Consider the following 22953-nt stretch of genomic DNA (forward strand, 5'->3'; position numbering starts at 1 on the left):
CAATTAAAGCTGCGCTTGATTTTTCACTTGCGTTGGGCGGACGACAGGTGCAAAGTGCTACAACAGCTCAGCAGAACCATCGGAACCAGCCCCAATCGGCATCTCCCTCCCAGTGATTTGAATTTTTCCCTGTCCTTTTCTAGCTTAATTGCGGCCCTACAGCAGCGGTCAGCGATATAGTGGCTAATTCTTATCAGCAAGTTGTAGAATCAATCCTGTTACTTGTAGTTAGGTAACAGTTACATTTAATGAATTCCTTTATGAATGTACATTGTACATACATTTTATTGAGGTTTTAGTCAGAAAGGTTCATAGTAAGAAGTAAGCTCATCTGCTGAATGCAAAGGTCTGCAGATGCAGCACTACTAAGCACAGAGACTTGACCCATTTACAAGTCACTTTCCTCAGCATTAAAAGTAAGACCAAAACAACACATCAAGTCAAAAACCTATATATGTTTTAATATAATTAATAACATAACATAATACAGTAAACTGTACAGCTGTCAGAATTCCTAGTATTGTATTACAATAATTTTATTTGATATATACTATCAAAAAATAATTGCGTATTTAACAAATCCTAACAGCTAGCGAGGAAAGCAATCCTCGAGAGTAAGCCTTCTAGTTTGCAATGCGGTTACTGGTCGCTCCCTTCTGAAGACTTTGGCGTAGCTGACGGACGAGATCGAAAGCCTCCTGATTCTTTTGGCCGTAGGCGAAGAACTCCACCTGAGTCAGCATGCCCATGATGTTGGTCAAGTCGGTGGAACGATTGCATCCTGTGGGATGCGCATTATTAGATGCTCCTGGGACTGGAGCAGGAGCAGGAGCCGCCGGAATATGTGGTTGGTAGCAGGTGGATGTAGCGGGCGCATGAGCCAAAGAGTTCTGTGCGGGATATCTTGGTGTAGTTCCTGGTCTTTGCAATATTGGTTTATAGCTTAAAGCACCAGGCCGTACAGCAGGCACAGGGTTTGGTCTTTGGTAACTGGAGCTGGTGCACGGAGCAGGGGGTGGAGGTGGCTGGTAATTGGGCCTGGTACTGGGCCGAGTAACCACCGGAATAGCTGGACGCTGATTCGGTGGAGGGTACCAAAACGAGTTGGCTCGTCCCGGATCCACTGGATAGCTGGAGTTGATTACAGTGGGAGCAACCACGGAGAGAGGCCGTGGATATGTCGCGTTGAATACTGGTGTGGGGGCCACAGCAGAGGATTGAGTGGATATGGCTAGTGGGGATGGGGGAACTACTGGTTGGCGACTGAGCGTGGAAACTAGAGAAGCAGGAAGGAGAACAGTCGCCGGATAAGTGGACGTGGTAGATGGAGCGGTTGGTAATGGACCATTTACTTGGTAGCTGGAGGTATATGCTGAAACATTCGAGGTGGCCACTGATTTGGGATTATAGCTATCCACGGCTGACCTCTTCGGCTGGCCGTGCAAGCCATTGCCAGTCGAATCGCAATGATTTCCTGACTGTTCCGGTGTCAATCTTCGCTTTTCAGCTGTTCCCGGTGCTTTGTATGGTTCGGACGGGTCAACAGGTGCACGTGATGGTGGCTGATCCGATTGCTTCTGCAACAGATCTGTGCGAACCCGAATCGTATCCACCGGTGAGGAAACCAGGTCACTACGAATTCGAATCGTATGTATAGGGAATTGGGGGGGAACTTCTGGAGTTACATTCGAATTGGGGGTATCTTCTATATGAGCCTCTGAGTCGGTGGAAAGTAAGTCCTTCACCAGCGGTATGCCTTTTGCTTCTACTTGCTTTGGTTGCTCGATCAACCTGATATCAGGCTTTTCACTTTCACTTTTGCTTTTTGCGTTGGGTTCATTATTTTCTTTTGCTTCTCCATTCATTGCCAAATGCACTTCAGGGTCCGACTTAATTGAGACGCTTCGCAGGACATCAGACTTTGGTTTAATATCTTGGCTGGCTGAGGTTTCTTTCTCGATCAAGTCGTTGCAATTTGGCACCTCTTTCTTGATATCACTTTGGTTGGGCTCCTTATCCGTTGGGGTTTTTGGTTCTTGGCTAGTTTCATGGCTCGCAGCTTCTCGATTTATATCCTCAATAACCATGAGGTCGGATGACTTATCTTCCTTGAAGGAGGTGTTGGATGTGGTGCCATCTTTGATGTTCAGTTCTCGCAGTACCTGGCCACCTGCTTCGCCACTTGCAGGTAGCTTTGGTCGTCTGACATACGTTTTCAAAGCGCGACGGAAGACAGGCGATGGAGTTTTCTCTTTCTGTGTTTTTTTGGGAGTCAAGAACTCCTTTATCGAGGTCTGCTTATTGGCGTTAAACGATGTGTTATCCTCCTCGCGGCGATTTCGCTTTCTTAAAGAGGCTTCATCCAGTTTTCCATCGACGTGATCAGCATAGTCCTTCAGGTTGACCTCGCCCAGCTCATCGTCAAGGACCACAATCGAGGACGTGGAGATAACTGATTCGGCGTCCAGGGTTTCCTTATCAGAAAAGCGAAGAACTGACTCCTCATCTTCCTCGTCGCTGCAAAGGTCCACAACTGATGGGTTGGCTAATATTTCCTCTTTCACTCTTTTCTCAGCGAGTAACTCGGATTCCTTGTCGCTGTCCTGCTGGGATCTCGCTCCAGGGCTCACCATGCCGTTCAAGTCGTCAAGTCGCTTTAGCCACTTAGCCACCCAGGTCATCAGTTCCTCGAACGACTTGGCAGGTAGCGTCTTGCGCAACTCATCCCGACAACTGCTCTCCAAATAGTGACCGTTTGGGCCCTTCTTCACCTTCAGGTTGTTGCGATCGAAGCGCACTAGGAGCTGCCAGGTCCTGCGATTGCATTGAGTTGATGATTTGTTTTGCATAGGAGGTGCACATACTCACGCGGATTTCTTGCCCAGTTCACTGCACCTTTGCATCATTGACAGTTTTTGGCAGCTCAGGAAAGGCGGCAAATGTGCAATTTAAACTCTACTGCCGTTTGCTGCATCGCAGACGTTGAAGTTATAGCAATTTTGCCAAGAATTAACAAATCAAACTATACAGAAAGTATTGGGAACCTAAGAAGGCTCACAGAGTTTCAGTGGCCGTCGTTAAGAAGTCAATTGACTCGAATAAGTCGAAGTGGAGGAATCCTTTTGCAGAATGCCTGGAATGTAGCCTCGAAAACGATTGCTGTACCTGCGAAAGTCATCTGTTAAATGCTAATTCATATGAAATATAGACAAGCCACTTACCACAGATCGCATTAGCTTCTTACCAATGGTGTTTACTCCTGCGAAATCGATGCGCAAGTGGTTTTAAAGGACCGGCGCTTGCGCAGCACTTCAACAATTTCAGGTAACGCCGAAACACTTTCGCTTATTTTATCCTGTTCAGTCAGATACGATAGCAAAACAATATCTAAAGAGGGATGTGTGCGTGACTGTGTGACACTGCTCCCCAGATAAAACAGGTAAAAAACTACCGACGATATAAAACTCAAACAAACACCTCTCAAATAACACAAAAGAATTATCTGCAAGGACATTTTATGGGCGAAATCCTGGAACCCGCCCATTAAATTTTACTCTCTTCGTTCGCAGAACTGAAGACGCATCTCTAAATTATATGGCTTCGTTTAGCTGTACGCCGTTTTCCAACACTGTAGTGTTTAGGCGCGAAATTTAAATGCATGGATAATATCTTTTGTACAGAAACATATTAATTCTGTTTGGTTGATATATTTAAGCTGTATTCACTTTTAAATCTTAAATGTATTTGTTGTACCTATATTACCCTCTAGTTTGCAATGCCTCCTTCATCGTTATTATGGCCTGAGTGGTTTCGAACTCTCTTTAGAGCCTTTAGTGCTTAGTTCTGAGTTTTCGAAAACTTCAATTGTGATAGTTATATGAAATGCTTCAAATGTCGTAGAGTAACAAATGCAGGAATATCCAATGACTTGGTAGTGTTAATATAGAATTCAGAAGTGATTTCCCACGGTGCTCTGCTGTTCACCACGGTTTATTCGCAGGTTGCCCATGCATCCCTCGAACAGGATGTCCGCGATGGCCTTTCGGGCCAGAATCCGTTGCGTGGGCGACATTTCCTCGTACTGGATGGCCCAGGATCTGGCCAGTGCTTCGGAGGACTCGCTGAGTTTCATGGGTGCAGTTCCTCGCTCATTTTCGGGATCTGTTTGGATCGAGGATGTGGGTTCCTTCGGGTCCAATGAAGTTTCCAAACACGTTTCCTGTTTGACATCACAGTGCCCTTCTTCCGGCTCTATGATCTCCACTTTTGGACTCAGCAGGGAACCCTCTTCGGATTGTGGCGCCGTGGGTTCGGACTGGTAGTTGAAAGCGTTGTCATCTCTCGTCGGCCAATCACAAACGCTGTCCGTGTTGAGATCTGTGTTCTTCGAGTTGTATTTGTCCTAAGCGATTTACATATTTCATTTGTTGAAAAATCATGCAAACATTAAAAACCGCTGTCTTACGTTCTTTTCCCTGCCAAACTCGGGCTTTTGTCTGCCGCCACGACCTTTTCGGGTCCTGTGCTGGAAGGTCTCCTGGGTCAGGAGGAAACCCATGTAGTCGTAGAACCAGAGAGTCGGTTTGCAGAGGTCGGAGTGCAGACCCAGCTCCTTTTGCTTGAGGATTCGCATCTGCTCGCGTCTGTAATTGGTACGGAATATGTTGATGCGCCTCCCCACTTCGGTGCGCGTGGCATTCGGCTGGATCTCGCGTAGTTTCCTCTCCAGCAGCTCGTAGGCTCGGTTCCGCAGCTCCTTGTTTCTATAATTGACATGGTGGACGTCCCACAGCTCCGGCATGCCCTGATATAGGGCCAGAAACTCGCGCCAGAACTGCCGTTTGCCCGCACTAAAGCGATCTGGAAGAGCAGTTGCCATCTGCCAGCCAACACTGTTCATTGTAAGCTCAACTACATTGTAAACATAAATATTTACCTTTTTTGTTGTTTCGAGTCAAGCAGCTGTTGTTGTTTACAGTTCGCCAGAGTTGCCACTTGGAGCGTGCAGTGTTGGCAAACACCTCACATGCTCCCACCGATTGTTGTAGTTGCTCTGGATCTGGACGTGCATATATATGTATTAACTTATTTCCACCACCTGGCGAGTCAGACGACCGGCGTTATGCTCTCCTCAAGCGACAATCACAAACTGAATTGATGTAGAACCGAAATGGGCGGGTGTGTGTGTGTGTGTGTGCGTGTGTCTCGATTGAGTGATTGATTAGTCGACTGACGTGAGGAGCGCGTACATGTGTGCGTGTGGAAATGCGCAATAAATCATGTAATTCCCGTATATTTGTGGCAAACAAGAACGTAGCTGAATCCGAATTTTGTTCGTTATCTATTTGTTATATTAGTTTTAATTTTGAATTTATATAAGACATCCTGCAGTCGCGTATTTACAAACAACGAGCCACAGCTCCCCCGCAATTTCCGTTTCGATGCACGTGTGTGCGAAAGAGGGAGCGCAGAGAGCGGAAAACAACAGATAATCAGACTTCAACTAAGGGCAGACCTGCGCACTTGCCCAATTTAGCGCCAATCAAGATTGTCGGCATGAGGAAATCGGCTAAATCTGAATTTATTTTTAACTCGTTCTTCGGAACTACACACAGATCCGGAAAATGTCTAGAGTTCACTCTAAACATGGGAAATTCGCTCTTTAGTAAGATTGAATACAATGATTGACCTCTTTGTTCCATTATTTTCATTTTCGTGCGCTCTTTCTCTCTCTCCCTTTTGGCTTGATTGTGTATGTGTGTGTGTGTGTAAGGGCGGTAGTGGGCGACCTCCCGCCCGGCGAGAAATAAGAAGAAGAAGCTCAACTAAGGGCAGACATGCGCACTTCGCAAAAAAGGCAATCTAGCGCGTATATTTAGCCGACTTTTTGTTGTGGCGTAAATGTGTGGAAATAGGTAGCTGTAATAGCATACAGCGTAGGTCAAGATAATGGGGCTACCGTCGTGCCCACTCACACCAGAGGCAAAGACAATAGCTCCCAGGCAAGAAGTACGTTATATAGATAAAATATTCCCCAAATGAATATCATTAAAAAACACCCCCAGTGGAAATGCACTCACTAAGAACTTGGTTTGATTGCGTTTATTTGGTTCAAATACAAATTATGTCCGCCTTAGCTCTAATGATTGATTGCATCCGACCGATACCGACGTGCATCTTCTAGATGCATCAGTTTGCGTAGCGTATGCTCTTTGGCTGCAGCTATTCCTCCTCCTCTCCCCACTCCATGGTGCACTCATAGTTTGGAGCATTCTACGGCACATTGTCATCCATTTCCCGCATCACCTCATCGGCTCGTGTGATCAGGCCAATCAGCCGGTAGTTCTCCTTGTACAGAGCAAACTCCTCGAGGAGCTTTAGGTACTTGCGTGCATCGGCGCAGCTGATGACTCTTGACCCACTTCCTTGGCCAGATTCCCCGCCATTGTTGTTATCATCCTGGGCGGACTCATGGCGACGTTTGGTGCCCTGGCGAGGATTCAGTGACTTTTCGACTGCCGCAGGCGAACTCATCTTGCGCTGCCGCATCTGCTCGATGTACTCCATCTCGTCCTCCACATTGGCTGCCAGAACCTCGGCCAGCGAAGTGACACTGGAACGACCATTGTTCGCGTCTTCATCGAGATCCGCTGGGTCCTGGTCCTGGTCCATTTCCGATTCCAACTCCGCCTCTGGCTCCACTTTGATTTGCACAGTGGGTGGAAGTTCAAGCTCCTTTTCCGTTGGTGTTCGAACTTCGTTCTCCTGCAGCTCCGCCTCCGGCTGATCCGCCGGAAACTCTTCCGAATCCTTGGGCTCCACCTTGATGTCCTTTTCCTGCTTGATCTCCAGTTTGGGTGGCGGCACCACTGGTCCTTTGTCCTGCGGGTGTGAGGCAGGCACCTTGGTGATGCTCTGAGCCAGAGTGGCCAGTGGTATGATGGTCATGGTCATGGGCTGTCCGCCCGCTTGCGTCGGAACAATGGGTGTGGCCAGGAGTACTTTTTGGGAGGTGCCCGGCGGTGTGTTGGCTTGCAGTGGCAGTCTAACCAGCGGCGGCAAGGGCTTTAGAGCCCTGGCCAGATTAAGTTCGCTCAACGAGGGCTTAACATCAGGCTCCTCCTCCATATCATCCTCGCCGCTGACACCGCCACCGTCCACATCCACCTCGTCGTCCTCGTCTTCAGCACAGCTGCGAGGATGGCTGCTCAGTGGGCTGCCCAAGCTGACCTCTTCGTCGTCCTCCTCTCCGTTCCGCGGCCCACTTTCTGGCATGGTTTCGGACATAACATCCTTGACGATGTCTTTGATCTGCACCGAGTAGCCCTGCGTGTAGCCGATCTTCAGCAGTCTGGTGTCGCTGTGTTGGATGCTGTAGGTGCGTCGGAACTTGTCGCACCACTCCTGGTGCGGAAAGAATTGGGCCAGGCCCATGGAGCTCTTGAACTGCAGCGCCATCTTCTGAATGAGTCCGTCGGAGATGCTGAAGTCCTTGTAGTACATCATGCGGCGTATCCAATCATATACGGCCTTGCCCAGCATCGATACCTTGACTGTCTTCGTCTCCATGGTCTTGGCGTCCTGGCTCCTGCGCGTTCGCTGATCCCACGCGTTCAGAATCTCCGGGCGCTGCTGCACGATCCGCTTGATCTGATCTGGACTGCAGTTGAACAGCCGGCCCACGTGCTTGTAAACCGGTAGGCGATCGTATTCCCGCAGTGCAGCCACCTTTTCGTTGAGGGCAAGGACATTCTTGCGCTTGATGCGATTGTCGAAGGCCACCTTCTCGGCGGCCGGCAGGCTGGGGGTGTGCGTGCCAGTGGGTGTGGGTGTGGATGTGGGCGATGCAGTCGAAGTGGGTGCTGCTGGTGGAGCAGGCGCAGGCGCAGGAGCTGGTGTGGGAACCTCCGTGTCAGTGTCCTAACGACGAGGGAAAAAAGAGTGCTGTCATTACCGGGCATTATTGTGGTAACAGTTGAAATCGTGCATAGTAATGCCACCATGAATGTACGCGTACAGTGCTCCCTCTGAACATGAATAATGTGGTTGAAGCCATCGAAGGACTAAATTGTTGGATTTCGAATTACTGCTAGACAGTATTATTGTTATATATTATGTTACAATCTTTAGAAAAAAACTTTGAAAAAGTAAGAGTTTCAAGGGATCAACGTTGCATTTTCCGATACTTTAAAACAACCTTAGTAATGAGTTTAAAAACAAAAGAGTCCTTCAATCCTTTAGGATATAAAACTCCTAGATCAAGTCACTTGCACTTGTGCGTTCTTTGAGGAGTAAATATGGGGTGGAAACACTTTGCCAGGCTTGACTGTGGCCACTCACCTTCGCCTTGTTGTTGTTGTCCTGCGTCTTGGCGGACTCCTTGTGCTCCTTCTTCTCCCGCTCCCCGCGCTTCTCCTCCCTCATCTCCCTCTGCAACTTGCGTTTCTCGCGTATCCGCATTGTTTGTGTTCTCCGTGCAATTTACACGGCAATTGCCGTTTGTTTTCGTCTTGTTTTCTTTTGTTGTTGCTGCTGCTGCGCCCACTCAATTTCGCCCGCCCCCTTGCACCCTTTCGCGCTCTCTCACTCACACTCCCACCCGCCGTGTGCCTTGTGTGTGTGTGTCCGTGCGGCTGTGTGTGTGCGATGGCTACGATTATGCGCGTTGACTGCCAAGCGAATTCAAATCATTTCGTCATTGCTTTTCTCGCTTTTCCTTGGCCTTTCCGTGTACTTTGGCTTTATTCGCTTTTGTTGTGACTTTCTGGGCAACCGATTTGTCCGCTGTTAGTGATTTTCCAACTGGCCGTGTACTGCACCTTGCGTATTTTCCGATGTCCGTGCGAACTAGACGACGACCCATACAAAAATAGCTGCCGCGTTATCTCGCGCAGTTTTTCATGTTCTGTTCGCCCCTCTACCGCTCTCTCGCTCTCCTCTCAGTAGCATGCGCAACGTGGCCGACTGGTGTGTGTGCGTGTGAGCTGCTGAGAGGGTGCAACTGCGCATGCGACAACTTTACTGTTACTCCCGCCATGTGGCAACGCTGCAGGCGATCGCTTTTTAAGTGGCGTGAGATTAAAGGGAACATTTCTAGTTTTCAGTTTCATAATGCATTGATTTCACGAACACTTAAAACACCCAAGCTAAATCAACTGTACAATGTTATAATACAGTTTTTGCAAATTATAACAAATATTTCATTGACATTTATTACAATTATTTCCACTTCTAATTTGAAACTTAATCGAAGCAATACAATCCCACCCATTTAGAATGACAATACTTTTCGAATATAATCTTTATTTTAGGCTTGTCCCCTAGCAATTCGATTAACCGAATTTGGTAAAGTGTTGCAGGATGTGCGACATGGCCGCGGGATTATCGGCAGGAACCATGTGACCAGCCCTGTTTACCCAGAACATGCTGAAGTTGCCATAGGTCTTCTCGTAACCCTCCAGAACTCGGTCTACGGTGATTCCCACGCGGGGAGAGGCCTGGTAAGAGGATTTGTGGGTCCACTCCATGGCTTCGATCCAATTGACGGCTCCCGGAGTGGCGCAGATCAGGTCAAGTCCTCCGGAGAACACGCCCACCTTTACGGTGGTGTTGCTCAGCAGCTCACCCACTAAAAATGTCAAAGGGATATAACTTGAGGTAGCATCCAGACCGTTGGCACATACCAATATCCACAGCTGGCTTCATGAAATCGCCCATCAGCTTGGTGAAGGTAGTTCCGCTCTGGGCGCCCCACTTGACTCCGGTGTCGATTCCAAGGGCCTCGGTGACAGGTCCAAGCATTAGATCCTCCAGCAACTTGTCGCGGTCCTCATCCACATCGAATTTCACGAGGGTGCGGTACATGACCTCTGGATATGTGGTTGATGGGTGGTTTATGATAATCAGCTCAGTATGTAACTCGACGCATCTTACCCTCCGGAGTCATGGCAGCTCGGGACATTAACCTATACTGATCGCCCAGGGTTGGAGTCTCCACATTATAGAAGTCCACTCCCTTGGTCTCGCGCAGCACCACCGACTGGGTGGAGCTCCACTGCAGAGTGGCTTGGGTCCACCTCTCGCGGTCCACGTAGTCCTTAGTCTTCAGGGCCGAAGCTTCAATCTTGTCGTGGCCATCCTGATCCACGATTCCCAACTGCAGCAGGAAGGGTGCCCATGAGAGCACAGAGTCGATGGGGGAGGTCCAGGGATCTCCCAACGCCACCGAAACAAAGTTGCTCTCGATCTCTCCCCGCTGGATGGCGTACTCCAGCTCCAAGGCGAACTCCGGGGCCATTTTTCCGCCGTAACTCTCGCAGAAGATGTGCAGCGGCACGGTCTTAAATTCCGGGTGCTTTGTGTAAAAGCCCTTCATTAGCTCCACGAGATCCAGGGCGATCTGCTTGTTGGTGGTCGTGTAGTAGGAAGATCCGTCCACGTAGCTGAAGCCACTGCCCACGGGGTTGTCGATGAACATCACGTTCATGTCCTTGACCCAAGTCCAGTCGCGGTAGCTGCCGTCGAGCTTCAGGGGACCCAGCTCCTCAAAGTTTCCGTATCCCGTGGAGGAGGCACCTGGACCTCCTTGGAGCCAAATAGCCAGTGGACGCTCCGTGTAACTAGTGACATTGGCGGTGGTGTAGAACAGCCAGTAGAACATGTGGGCGCCAGTCCTGACATCCACAAATCCCCAGTCCTGCTCTCCAGATCCATAGCCCTTGCGAGCTGGGAATAAATTGAAGTATAGTTCGCATACATTTTCGATTTTATCACTCTCGGTTTTTAGCTGTTTTCACTATGCCACACTTTTTGTTTACCAATTAACATTAAATAGTTTGATTTACTTTGACTTTGTAATTTATGAACGCATAAACGGACTTTCATGATAGGCCCTGATTTCTGTGGAACACTTGAGTAATCTAGCCTTTAAGTAAATTAAACGGCTGCACGAGTAGCCACTTAGATAAGATTAATTGATGAAGATATTGTAGATAGTTGATTGCATTGTCTTACAAAAGCACTTGCCATCTCATGGCAATTAAATCGATAGGCGGTTTGTCACTAAATCGTTTAACAAAGGTAATTTGGTTTGTCCCAATTCGAGACATAAGTTTTTACGGATATAAAATTAGGCAAAGTATGCAACTGATAGTTCTGTTGACCTGTTCTACAAGTCGTAAAGAACCGTTTGTTGTGGAACACTTTCTCGCTGATTAGCACCCCTGATTGGAATACAAATCACGCTTCTCACCGTCAACAGAACCCAAGCCGGCAATTCCCAGTAGGGCCAAAAGAGCGATGATAGCGCGTCCACTCATGGTGCACCAGTTTCAGTTCCAATTCCAAGTTCAATTTCAAGAGACTCCGATCAAGACACAACCGCACACTTGGCAGTTCCACCGCCAATTGATCGCTGGTTGCTCCCAGACATCGAAGGTAAAATAGCCACAGCACCTGACACACCTGGAATTCGTAATCTGCGGACGGGGGAGTTCTGTTTGCAGAGTATTTATGGCCCTTCCCCGGACGGTGACGCGGCTTTTTCGGTCAATCTGTGCTTGACACTCGTTCGATTTGGCGAATCTTTGTGTCATATATTCAGATAGAGCCTATGAAGCCTCGAAATCATCGCATAGATTGCACTCCGCTATCTTGACTGGGTTTTCCGAAGGCTTTTCTTTTTGTTTTTCGCTTTGAGTTGCAGTTCATCCCACGTGACACGCGTGGAAGATAACTAAAGTGTCTCCTAAAAGCTCATCTTAAATCATCAACATACTTTTATATTGAGTAAAAATAATTTCATCATTGGTTGCTCAAAGAATCATATATTCATTAATTCTTTGCATTCCCATTTAAAAAACCTGGCTAATGCTTTTCTAAAAGTAGACAGCGACACCTACAAACTTCACACATTTTTCGAAATAACTAAGAAGATAAGTTTCAAAGTTTCCATCAGCAAAAACCCATTACAATTAGCATTTTTCCTATAGTAAAACACTCCTCTATTTTTAGACCAACTGGCTTGCATACTGAGTTTATTATAGTCTCATTAAGAGAATTTACCCAAATGAAGTAAACTCCCGAAGCACGTGACTCATAGCCGCTGGGTTGTCCGCCGGAGCCATGTGACCACTTCGGTTGATCCAGAACATGGTGAAGTTGCCGCCCGTCTTCTGATAGCCCTCCAAGATGCGGTCCACGGTGATGGCGTTGCGCGGAGCGGCCAGGTACTCGTCCTTTCGGCTCCAGTCCAGCTTGGCGATCCAGTTCACGGTGCCCGGTGTGGCACAAATCAAATCCAGGCCACCCGAGAATACGCCGACCTTCAGAGGAGTCTTCTCCAGCAGTTTGTTCACTATCATTCAATAGATGTCAGATGTTTTCGTTATGTAAGAAGTAATTTCCCTACCAATGTGGATGACCGGCTTCATGAAGTCGGTTCTGTGGATGTCAAAGGTGGTCCCACTCTGCGATCCCCAGACGACATTCGAGGGTATTTCCAGGGTTTCTGCAACCGGGCCCCGCATCAGTTCCTCCAGTAACTGGGTTCGATCCTCGTCAATATCGTATTTCACCATGGTGCGATAGAGACGTTCTGCAGGAAAGTATCAGGGCTTAAAAAAAGGTCGTTTAATATCGAAACGTCAGGTTCACCTTCGGAGGTCAAGGCCTTTGCTCTCTGGTAGAGACCACCCTTCGTCTCCTTCAGCACGTTGTAGAAGTCCACGCCCTTAGAGGCCTTCATCACCTCCCACTGGGTGTTGCCCCACTGATAGGTGGACTGAATCCATCGCTCCTCCTCCACCAGCTGAGCCGTGAGGTTAGCCGCCTCCTGAATGGCATTGTATCCCGCGTGGTCCACGATTCCCATTTCCCGAAGGAAAGGACCCCATGCGAGCACCGAGTCGATGGGCGAGGTCCATGGATCTCCCAAAGCCACCGAAGTCAGGTTGCTCTTGACTTCACCGCGCTCCTTGGCGTAGTACAGTTCGAGGGCAAACTCTGGAGCCATCTTTCCGCCGTAACTCTCGCAGAAGATATGGAGCGGCACCTCCTCGAACTCCGGGTGCAGGGTATAAAATCCCTTCATCAGCTCAACCAAGTCCAGAGCGATTTCCTTGTTGGTGGCCGTGTAGAAGGCCGTGTTGTCCACGTAGCTAAAACCACTGCCTACGGGGTTGTCAATGAAAAGGACATTCATGTCCTTCACCCAGGTCCAGCTGCGCCAATCGCCGTACAAGTCGACGGGACCGAGTTCCTCGAAGTTTCCATATCCCGTCGAAGAGGCACCAGGACCTCCTTGCAGCCAAATGGCCAGAGGTCTCTCGGTATAGCTCGAAACATTAGCAGTGGTGTAGTACAGCCAGTAGAACATGTGAGCACCGGGACGCACGTCTACATAGCCCCAGTCCTGCTCTCCAGGCCCGTATCCGGGTTTACCTAGGATTTTCCATTTGTTCGTTTAAAGATTACAGTTTTTCCTTTCGGAGATAGCGCCTGATTTACGATTCTTACCGTGCGCCAAGGCGGCGAACAACGCCAGGAATGCTACCAGCCAGATCGACATTTTCAACTGGGCGTGATACTGAAGCTCACGGGCTTATTTAACGGGTACAGCTCTATCAGCAGAAGTTGACACCAGATAATAGTTTTTCAAAGATGATAACTTCTATCGATCTGATCGTTTTTTTTATTTATTTTTGTCTATTATTTATAACCGTTTTTGCGATTCCCGGTTTCTTAAGTAGCTACAACTAATGTTAAAATCATAAGTACAGAGTACTTGCACTAACCACAGACAACTGGTGAAACTAAGAGATACTTGTATTAAACCCTCTTTTGAGACTGAATGACAATATATATTAATGGGTGATATTGTTACACCAAAACAAAATCTGAAAATAGATCACAACTGATAAGACCATTTGAATTCGATGAGAGAATTCGAATTATCGGTCATCGACAACGTTCAAAAGGCTGGCAACGCTGCGAAGCTGATTGTTTTTGGCAGAAACAGCTGTTCTCTCACTGTTGTTGTCGCCTTTGTGTCTGCAGGTGCAAAGTAATATAATAATTGGATTAATTCGGGTTTAATCGAGCAATCACAGCCATGGCCACGATGCGCATACCCAAGCAGAAGGTGATCCTGTGCGGCGACTACGGAGTGGGCAAGAGCTCCCTGTTCCGGCGCTTTGCCACCAACACCTTTGTCACGGATACGGACAGGAAATCCACTTTGGGATTGGACCACATCGATAGGGAGTACAGTGTGAATGAAAAGCAGATCAAGGTGCGTTCCGGAACCTTTACTAGGCTTCAGTTGAATGGTCAAATTGATTACCATAATCATTCAACTATTTTGATAAATGTTGTAAACAATTGTCTTGTCTAGACAAAAGCCAAATTGTTTAGGAATGCAACATATTGTGTGGCCAGACACTCATGTATATATCGCCTTCTTTGGCAGCTCCAACTCTGGGACACCGGTGGCATGGAGCGCGTGGCTTCGGTCACATCCTCTTACTACAAGTTCGCCGAGGGCGCCATCCTGGTCTTCGCCTTGGACAACGCCGCCTCGTTCCACTCGCTGTCGCAGCACTTGCTGGACATTGTGACCTATGCTGAGAACGCCAAGATCTTCATCTGCGGCAATAAGAGCGATCTGGAGGGCAGGGAGCCGGAGGTGAGCGACGAGGAAGTGGAGGCCTTCTGCGAGCAGTGCCACTCACTGATTAGCGCCACGTACAAGACCTCCTGTCGCAGTGGCGCCGGTGTGGAGGAGATGTTCCGGGACATCTCAAGGCAGCTGGTCCACGCCAATCGCTCCAAGATGGAACTGCAGGCCTTGGAGCACAAGAGCTTCCAGGTGGACACTGCGAGCAGCGGTGCGGCGACCAACGAGGAGGACGCCTCCTCCTGCGGCTGCTAGCAGTTGGGGAACATTGAGTTCGGCTAGGCACCCCCAACGCCACCGGGCTCAATGCTTATGCAGAGATGCATTTTTACTGTTTCCTTTATTTATTGACAGCTCACGGCTATGTTATGATTTTTAGATACATGTTCATTTCGAATTTTTACGAAAAATACGTCCCGAATGCGAACACGAGTCATAGAGTAGATTTAGTTTATATTAACCAGGCGCCAAACATTAACCATTTAAACTTTGTACACGTAAACTAGGATGGGGTTCACTCGTAGGATAGGTTAGTAATCTGTGGAAAGATCTCGGGTATAACAACAAAGAACTAGGAAGTAATAAGAATTCTTTCGCTTAACAACAAAGTCAAAATAATCTTAAAGGTTAAAGGACAGCAACATATATAGACATTGATAACTCATTACTCAAACGATCAGCAGATATCTACACTGAGCGTCGACTCTTATTGCAATTACCCCATCCTATCGTATATAGATTAGTGCGTAGTCTGCAGCTTTCTTCCACAGAATATCTCGTAAAAGTAACATATGCTAAACAATAAATAATCAACTCACGAAACTGGAATGGACAGGCTGCTACGCCATTTGAATTTGGGCTAAGATCAGTGGTTTTTGGTTTGCTAGCTAAAATAACTACGAGGTGACGGAGCTGCTGGAACTGGGTGCGAAGGTCAAGTAGAGACTGACGCCCACGGCTACCACAAAGCAGACACCCACTCCATACAGCACCACCTTCTCACGCAGCGCTCTTAGCATCATGGTGTTCAGGGTGCGGGAAGCTCTGCCCAGCTCGGCGTTGGTTTCTCGAAGTCGTGCCCTGGCGCCCTGTAGAGTTTCCCTTTGGTGGTGTAGATCGTTTAGGACTTGGGCGCCCAGTTGCTCCGTCTCCACAGCCACTCTGTATCCTTCGGTTAGCCGGTTTCCCGTTCGTTCAATCCTTTCCGAGTTGTCCAGGAGGCGTTGGCGTTGATCTGTGCTTATGGACACATCCTCATAGCTGTCACCCAAGTCCAGAGTGGTGAATGCGTTGGCTTGGGAGCGCTGTTTGTCCTTGGTCATCCTGTACTCCGCCTGCAGGCGTTTCAGTTCCGCCTGGGCCACCTGCAGCTTTCCATTGAAACTGCTCCGCTGTCCAGGATTCAGCTCCCTCACCTCCAGGCCCATCTGCTCCAGCAACTCCTGGGCCTCGGGCAAACTGGAGTCGATCTTGCTGCACAAATCATGACGCTCGCCTGGAGTAAATTTGCAAATGGTAATTACCATAAGGGACAATCCTTGGACAATCATCCCACTCACTATTGTTGTTTTGCTGCTGCAGACGTCCAATATGGGCAGTTATTTCTGCTATCAACGAGGCGTACTGTTGTTCGTATTGCCCTAGAAGCGACATTTGTGCGGTTGGTATTCCTTCTTATCCAGTTGCTTATGATATTTGCTTTGTTTTAGTTCGCGAATTTTCCCTGATTTTTCGTAGAAAAGAAGTAAACATTGATAAAGTGTGACCAACTCACGAAGTGAGTAGCAATCCATAAATTTTTGCAGGATGTGGTCACTCTGATTTCGAGGCAACGTTGCCATACTCATGTATTAGTAACGGCCGGTTTCAAGGATTACGATTTTTGATCTGATAAGATATTTTTAAGTCCGATTTAAAAAGTGTGGAATTATGAATCAATAACCATCTTCTGTATTAAACAAGTAATGAAAACAACGTAGAAATACTTGTTTATTACTTTATAAATTTTATTTTATTGTACTTATAGTAATTAATAAATTAGTTAATTAGGTTCAGCTTTATGCGAGTGGAGATTCTTTGTTAACCTAAGCAACGGTTTTGGCTGTAGTACGATTCAATAATACTACTTGATACATATGTACACTGTTCATCACATTTGTGTTTTGTGCATTTCTGATCCGCGATGAAGGAAACTCTTAGCCCTCGACCAGTGTGGCCTTGTCCCCTTTTCGGAGCACCAGTTCCAACTGGGAGAGCAGCCCAATAGCTCGAAAGTTCTCCTTGAAGAGCACAAAGTCCTCCAGCGGTTTGAGGTACTCCAAGGCCTGGTGGTAGCTCTCCAACTCCTTCAGCATGGACAAAGCCTTCTTATCCTCGTGGTCTGGGGATGTGTGTCCATTGGTTTGGCTGCCCCCGGAGCTGGATCCATTGGGAATCTTCTTCGGTGAGGCGGGAGCGGAGGTGGGTTTGGTGGACGCAGCTCGCGCTGGTGCAGGCGAGTCCTTTCCCTTGGAGGAGAGGGCGGGCGTGGATTTGCCACTAGCTCCGCCTCCCTTGGGGGCGTTCTCCTTGCTGCTGGCACTGTCCCTTCCCCCGCTGTTGTTGTTGTTCTGCTCGTTGGGACTGGAACTTCGACTGTGCTTGCTGGTTAAAGTGGATTCTGCTAGCGGATGTGGTGGTGAAGTCATCGCAGAGTTGATCTCCTGCACTTCGTCGTCATCGGGTGACTCCATTTTGGGTCTCTTGGCCAACTGAACGGGCTGGAAGGGACTGGCCCGCTGCGAAGGAACATTTGGCGGCAATTGGGGCTGAAAGGGCTCCCTTTGAGGTGGCATAGTGGGTGGAAACTGTTGCATCTGCTGCTGCTGCTGCTGCTGCTGGAGTTGCTGTTGCATTTGCTGCTGATGCCGCTCAAAGTAAAAGTCGTTGAAGCTGGCGAACCCGGGATGCGGAGTAGGATGTCCGGGATGACCAGGAAACGGTGGCCATGGGTGGGCCATTTGATGCTGCTGCTGTTGCATGTGTTGCTGCTGGAGAGCGAAGTGCTGCTGTTGCTGCTGCTGTTGCTCCTGATAGCTCTGCTCCTTCACATCCATACTGTCATCATCCTCTTCGTATTCCCCGTACTGCTGCATGTAGCTCATGTACTGCTCGGGCATCTCCTCCAGTTTGGCCACTCTTTCGGCGCTGGCGGGCGGAAAGAGATGGGCCAGATCCTGGACGATGTCCGGGATCCAGAGGGAGGATCCTAGAGGCTTCAACTGATTGCTGGCTAGTTTTTGGGCGAATCCTTGGAGATGAGTCTCCCGGAAACGGTTCAACCAGCGATTGTCCGCTATAAAGGATGTGCTCCCAATGACTTGGCGGGCATTCTCCGCCTTGTCCTTGATCATTCCGTGGGTTATGCTGCCTCGCAGCTGGGGATTGATGTTGGCTCTCACTAGCCATTCATATACCACTGCATTGATGTAGGCGCACTTTCGGCTCCTCTCGATCTCCTCCACCATGGCCTGCTGCTCCACGGCCTCCAGGTTGGAGGGCACCTCCAGGCGCAGGGTGGGCAGCGCATTCGACTGCAGCCTCCTGCCCCCCAGGACACTGGGGTCAAAGTGCAGGGCACACACCACCGGCTTCTTGAAGGGCACTATACGCCTCAGGGAGGCGTGGCACGCCTCTTTCCAAAGCTTGTGGAAGGGGTTCTCCGGGCGGGGAAACGCAAAGAACTGCATGCTCGGGTGCTGGCGCGAATTGGACAGACATCCGATGATGCAGCACCGCCGGATGGTCGGCATCTCGACCTGCGGATGCGGATGGAATTGCTGTTGGCCCCGAATCTTAAATGCTGGTGTGCTGGCGTTGCTCACGCTTCGCCAGGCAACGGAATGAAAATAATATTAAAACAAATCCACTGGAATCTGCAAAAGAGTGTTTGCACACATTATTAAGTTGGTAATTTAACTTCAATTTAAGTATCTGCGATTTTTTGTATGTTTCGTTTCGCCCGCGTTCAAAATGTACCGTCAGATTTTACGCGGTCTGGCAAGGCTTGGGCTAGGACATCAGGTCTGGCATCCTTTAACCCTTTATTTCTTGGCGCACTTTGCAACAGGTGTCTGCTTTTAAATTATCCTAATGCAACTGAGCCAAATATTTCCATAGAGCAAAGCAATTGGAGTTTTATATATACATATATTTCAGGTTTAAAGGTACATGCATAAGACAGAAAACAACAAATTAATAGTGAATTCCCCGATTGATCGTGTTTTCCCAGAACACAGATATTAACAACAAGCCAATGAATCAGCAACTCTAGAAGGACAACCATTATACATATAATGAATTCGACGAACAATCTAGTGTCTATCTCTTACAGATTGAGCTCTAGCATGAGTCATCGAAATAATGGCAGCCCAAATACATAATCATAAAAATGTATATCACAGTATATCTATCTATATAAGAACACAAGCTCGAAACCTCGAAATAGCATCTGCCAATAGCACGACCACTCTAGAGAATTTAAAGATACAGAGACGGCACAAAAAGATAAAGATACATATGTATACACACATTAACGAACGTTATAAAAGTGCTCATAGTTGAAAACTCTGCTTACGCCTTCGGAAATCAATAAAGCCACCGAAAAACCAGAACCAAAGCCATACCCCCAGAAAACCATATCGGAGCAAACACACACCCACTTGTGACTTGTATTTTGTATCGCTCAGATACACACCGCTGGAGATTCACAGAGATGCCTGGCTATTACGAACGACTTTAGCCGCGCCCCCTTTTCGTACGCCTCCAGAGTACCGAAGTAGAGATAGACCTGTATAGCTCGACTGAGTCACGAAACGGAACGCACCTGCCTGACTCAGATTATAACAGAGCTCGGGGGATTTGAGATGACTTAATCCCAACAGCATGTCCGTTTCATTTCTCGTGACTCAAAAACCGGGTCAAAATAGACAGATTTCTGTTCTTTTCAGAGAAATTTGTGTAAGTATCTAAAGAGTTATTTAAATTAAAAGCTATATACAATATGATAATAACAAAAGGGAGGGGTAATTTTACAAAAATACGTTAATTTAGTTGTTACTAACTTGCTAATTAAAAACGAGATGTGTGCTTTTAAAGTTTCAAGTTGTATTTTTGAAGAAATTTGTATATTCCTCAGAAAAATGCCCAGGGAACTTAAATATAAAGATAAAGTAGGTTTATATGACATTGTTATGGGGGTTGAATCAAATTGAATATCTAAATACTGATGGCACAGTTTGGGCTGATTAAGCTGAGGATCAACTTGGATTTGCTAATAATATAAAACGTTCAATTGTTGCTCTTGTTAGTCCCAAGGGATGGATTCGAGGTTACGTGTGGTGGTTAGCCAGCATCCAAGCATTGTCCTAGTTGTTGACATGGATTTACGGAATCGAGCCGTATCTCTCGGCCAGTTTAGGGGTTGCTCACTGTGCCATAGCTCTATCTGACAGATTCCAACTCGATTCCCGTCCCTTTTTCGTGCCTCGGGCAGCTGTTCGCTCTGCTCGAGCAAAGTTTTTGTGCCGGAAACTTCTTGGCAGCAGCGCTGCCAGCGTCAAAGTTTCGCTGCCCGAGAAACCCAAACTCAGTCGAACCGGAGGAACCCAAACCCAAGAACCCTTCCACTGCTCCATCTTGAAGATATATCTTGTACTCGCACCTTGACACACACACAACGCGACTGCGCTTCGTCTATGCCTTGGGCTTGTGTGTGTGTGTGTGCGTATCTGTGTGTACATCCGCACGCACACCACGGCGTAGTCGAGTGCACTACACCATCAATTCCAATTCAAATCTCCCCTGACTGACTCGCTTTATAAATGGTTTTATATTTCCTTTTATGTCGCTCTCTATGGCCCAAGCTATGGCTATGGCTATTGCTATGGCTCAGACGTTGAGTATGGCTATATATCCACAGCAGCGGCCAAGGCAATAGCAGTGGGTTTTGAAAAGTGATAAATTTAGATTACACTGTGGTAGCTTTATGCTTGTCAAGAGCTCAGTTCATGTCTGTTTCTTTACAAAACTAATAAAATATATATGTATTATATATAATTATTGTGATTAAATAGGTTTGGAAATAGTTTTTAGAGTATCGACAATCTTTTACCGCTACTATTTTTGTGGCGTAGCCTGTGCATATATACAGAGCATCGAATGCGGACGTTGGACGTGGATGTAGCTCCAAGTACGAGTATCTCGACATCTCAGCTCGCTCAGTTCAGTTCGCCCGTTCAGTTCTTGCCTTTCTTTCCCTTATATCGATTGGCACTTTATCTTAATCGCCTCGAGAGTTGTCCCTCGCCAGTCCCCGGGGGGATTCCCCGTGCAGGTCCTCCTGCATCTTCCCCCCATTCTGCAGATTCCGATTCGGACGCCCCTCACCTCCCACAGATTCACCCTAATGGCTGCCTATGTCGACTGGGCTGCCTTAGCTCCTGGGTTCTTCGTGAAATTTCGTGCAGCGTCATTATCATCGGAGCCATCAAGATGATGCTCCATTCCGGGTCTCGGTTTTGGGTCTGTGTCTGAGTCTGAGTCTGCGTCAGAGTCCCAATCCCAATTGCAGTTCCAGTTCCCAAACCGAACCCAGGTTCCCTTTGTTGGCCACATATCTTTTGTATCTCGGTATCGCAGTATCTCCAGCCATTGTTCGCCTAGGAAGTTTGTTGGTTTTCGGTTCGGTTTTTTGGCTCGGTTGGTTCGTTTAGACGTTCTACCTACATGCCTTCCTTCTGCCTCGCGCCCTTTCGGCCATGCTCTATAGCAAAGTATACTCTATATATAAAAGTAAGTATTTCCCCGTCCCGAATTCCGCCGCACTGGGGATTAAGCTGGTAGTTTTGGGTTTCACTCGGTTCGGTTCACGATGTCAGGTAATTTTGCGATTGGTTTTCGTCTTTCTTGGGCTTCGGCCTGGCATGAGTTTACTTATTTATCTTATATCTCAAGGTGGTTTGGTTTGGTCGGACCTTTTTGGGCTGCTTTAGGTTAGCAGCAGCGCATAAATGGATGGGATGTTATATGGCATGGCATGGCATGCCATGATTCGAATTTCGGATTTCTGTGTGTCTGTGTTTGTGAGTTCCTACAGATTTGAGGGGGAAGATATACTCATGGGAATAAAGAAACAGACTATGTCTATGCTGTGTGTTTGTATCTCGATTTCATGTCTATGAGGTCATTAATGTGAGATATGGATGGCAAATGCCTGGCAGAATAATACAATAGATTGTAGTTCAATTTAAGTTGCCAAGTGAAAGAGATTGGGTTTGCTGTTGTTCTACAATTTATATTTGTTTTATATGCATGTTTATTTAAAACATTATTATCAAATTCTGAACATATAGCCTTTATTACGTTGTTTACTTTAGCTGAGAGCTATTGGTAATGCCCACTCCATCTCAAACACATCGTTTATCCGAATAAGCATAATTTATTTACAGGACTACTGCTAATCCAATAAAATAGCTTTCAGTGAGCAGCCCTACTTATTAGTCATGCCCCATTTACACCAAGAGCACCCACTTCCGACCACCAGCACACGCCCACTCCGATTTCCAATTGTCCTTGGCCGATTCAAGGACTCTCTCCCCGAGGAGCACGTTCATTCAATTGGCGCCAAATCAGCGGGCAATGTACTCTTATCACACCCACACAAAAGGCTGCGAAAACAAATAGGCAAATGCAAATGCAAAACCAAAACCAAAACAAACCCCACTGACGCCGCGCGGTCTAAGGAACTCAAATAAAAACAAAAGCGGGTTTTTTCAAAGGCACGCACACAACAACAAACACAAACACGCATGCAAATGCGGCTTTTTTAATTGCAAATACACCAAAACAATAACAAAGAGGCGTTGGCAGCGACGCGACAGAATCTCAAGACCCCGTTTGTTTACATCAGCGAAACACACATCGCAGTTACTTAAATCATAAATATATCACTCATCCGCACAGTGGACTCTACTCACATCCAGTGTCTCCGAGTAACGCAAATGCGTTCAGATATATCCACAAATCAGAGTCTAAAAATCCAGCCAGGTCTCTATGGACTATGGTATTTCGAACCACTCGGGAACTCGGCAAAAACCTGCGGACGCGATGCGTGAACCGCCGCCAACGAACGTTCAACACAGAGTGTACGAAACTGAAACTAGCGACATCATCATCGCTACAGCTACAGCTACAGCTACAGCTACAGCTACAGCCAACAGCCACGACGCGACGAACGACCC

General features: G+C 47.5%; 8 protein-coding genes across 8 annotated transcripts; 1 reads left to right on the plus strand and 7 right to left on the minus strand.

The window, feature by feature from the left end:
- Window positions 1-440: 440 nt before the first annotated feature.
- LOC120449806 (pollen-specific leucine-rich repeat extensin-like protein 1) lies at window positions 441-3419 on the minus strand. Its single transcript, XM_039632451.2, has 3 exons — window positions 3222-3419; window positions 2869-3165; window positions 441-2814 (listed from the first exon to the last, which is right to left on the minus strand). The coding sequence occupies exons 2-3, from the start codon at window positions 2904-2906 to the stop codon at window positions 624-626; spliced, it is 2229 nt and encodes a 742-aa protein (XP_039488385.1). The 5' UTR covers window positions 2907-3165; window positions 3222-3419; the 3' UTR covers window positions 441-623.
- A 249-nt stretch (window positions 3420-3668) lies between these two features.
- On the minus strand, window positions 3669-5347 carry LOC120449817. The gene is made up of 3 exons (XM_039632464.2): window positions 4937-5347; window positions 4466-4879; window positions 3669-4402 (listed from the first exon to the last, which is right to left on the minus strand). The coding sequence occupies exons 2-3, from the start codon at window positions 4877-4879 to the stop codon at window positions 3950-3952; spliced, it is 867 nt and encodes a 288-aa protein (XP_039488398.1). The 5' UTR covers window positions 4937-5347; the 3' UTR covers window positions 3669-3949.
- Window positions 5348-6087: 740 nt separating this feature from the next.
- LOC120449807 lies at window positions 6088-8937 on the minus strand. The gene is made up of 2 exons (XM_039632452.2): window positions 8341-8937; window positions 6088-7920 (listed from the first exon to the last, which is right to left on the minus strand). Exons 1-2 carry the CDS (start codon window positions 8458-8460, stop codon window positions 6274-6276), a joined length of 1767 nt encoding a protein of 588 aa, XP_039488386.1. The 5' UTR covers window positions 8461-8937; the 3' UTR covers window positions 6088-6273.
- A 349-nt stretch (window positions 8938-9286) lies between these two features.
- Window positions 9287-11408, minus strand: LOC120449810 (retinoid-inducible serine carboxypeptidase). The gene is made up of 4 exons (XM_039632456.1): window positions 11252-11408; window positions 9934-10725; window positions 9684-9869; window positions 9287-9628 (listed from the first exon to the last, which is right to left on the minus strand). The coding sequence occupies exons 1-4, from the start codon at window positions 11316-11318 to the stop codon at window positions 9333-9335; spliced, it is 1341 nt and encodes a 446-aa protein (XP_039488390.1). The 5' UTR covers window positions 11319-11408; the 3' UTR covers window positions 9287-9332.
- A 595-nt stretch (window positions 11409-12003) lies between these two features.
- Window positions 12004-13660, minus strand: LOC120449811 (retinoid-inducible serine carboxypeptidase). Its single transcript, XM_039632457.1, has 4 exons — window positions 13516-13660; window positions 12655-13440; window positions 12410-12595; window positions 12004-12355 (listed from the first exon to the last, which is right to left on the minus strand). Exons 1-4 carry the CDS (start codon window positions 13565-13567, stop codon window positions 12060-12062), a joined length of 1320 nt encoding a protein of 439 aa, XP_039488391.1. The 5' UTR covers window positions 13568-13660; the 3' UTR covers window positions 12004-12059.
- A 362-nt stretch (window positions 13661-14022) lies between these two features.
- Window positions 14023-15502, plus strand: LOC120449820 (ras-related protein Rab-14). The gene is made up of 2 exons (XM_039632468.1): window positions 14023-14290; window positions 14468-15502. The coding sequence occupies exons 1-2, from the start codon at window positions 14111-14113 to the stop codon at window positions 14927-14929; spliced, it is 642 nt and encodes a 213-aa protein (XP_039488402.1). The 5' UTR covers window positions 14023-14110; the 3' UTR covers window positions 14930-15502.
- LOC120449819 (vesicle transport through interaction with t-SNAREs homolog 1A) lies at window positions 15111-16431 on the minus strand. Its single transcript, XM_039632467.2, has 2 exons — window positions 16234-16431; window positions 15111-16169 (listed from the first exon to the last, which is right to left on the minus strand). Exons 1-2 carry the CDS (start codon window positions 16325-16327, stop codon window positions 15571-15573), a joined length of 693 nt encoding a protein of 230 aa, XP_039488401.1. The 5' UTR covers window positions 16328-16431; the 3' UTR covers window positions 15111-15570.
- Window positions 16432-16698: 267 nt separating this feature from the next.
- On the minus strand, window positions 16699-22914 carry LOC120449808 (DNA N6-methyl adenine demethylase). The gene is made up of 2 exons (XM_039632453.2): window positions 22690-22914; window positions 16699-18588 (listed from the first exon to the last, which is right to left on the minus strand). The coding sequence occupies exon 2, from the start codon at window positions 18463-18465 to the stop codon at window positions 16870-16872; it is 1596 nt and encodes a 531-aa protein (XP_039488387.1). The 5' UTR covers window positions 18466-18588; window positions 22690-22914; the 3' UTR covers window positions 16699-16869.
- Between the last annotated feature and the right edge of the window lie 39 nt (window positions 22915-22953).

This window comes from Drosophila santomea, chromosome 3L, assembly GCF_016746245.2.
Source record: "Drosophila santomea strain STO CAGO 1482 chromosome 3L, Prin_Dsan_1.1, whole genome shotgun sequence".
Taxonomy (NCBI): Eukaryota; Metazoa; Arthropoda; class Insecta; order Diptera; family Drosophilidae; genus Drosophila; species Drosophila santomea.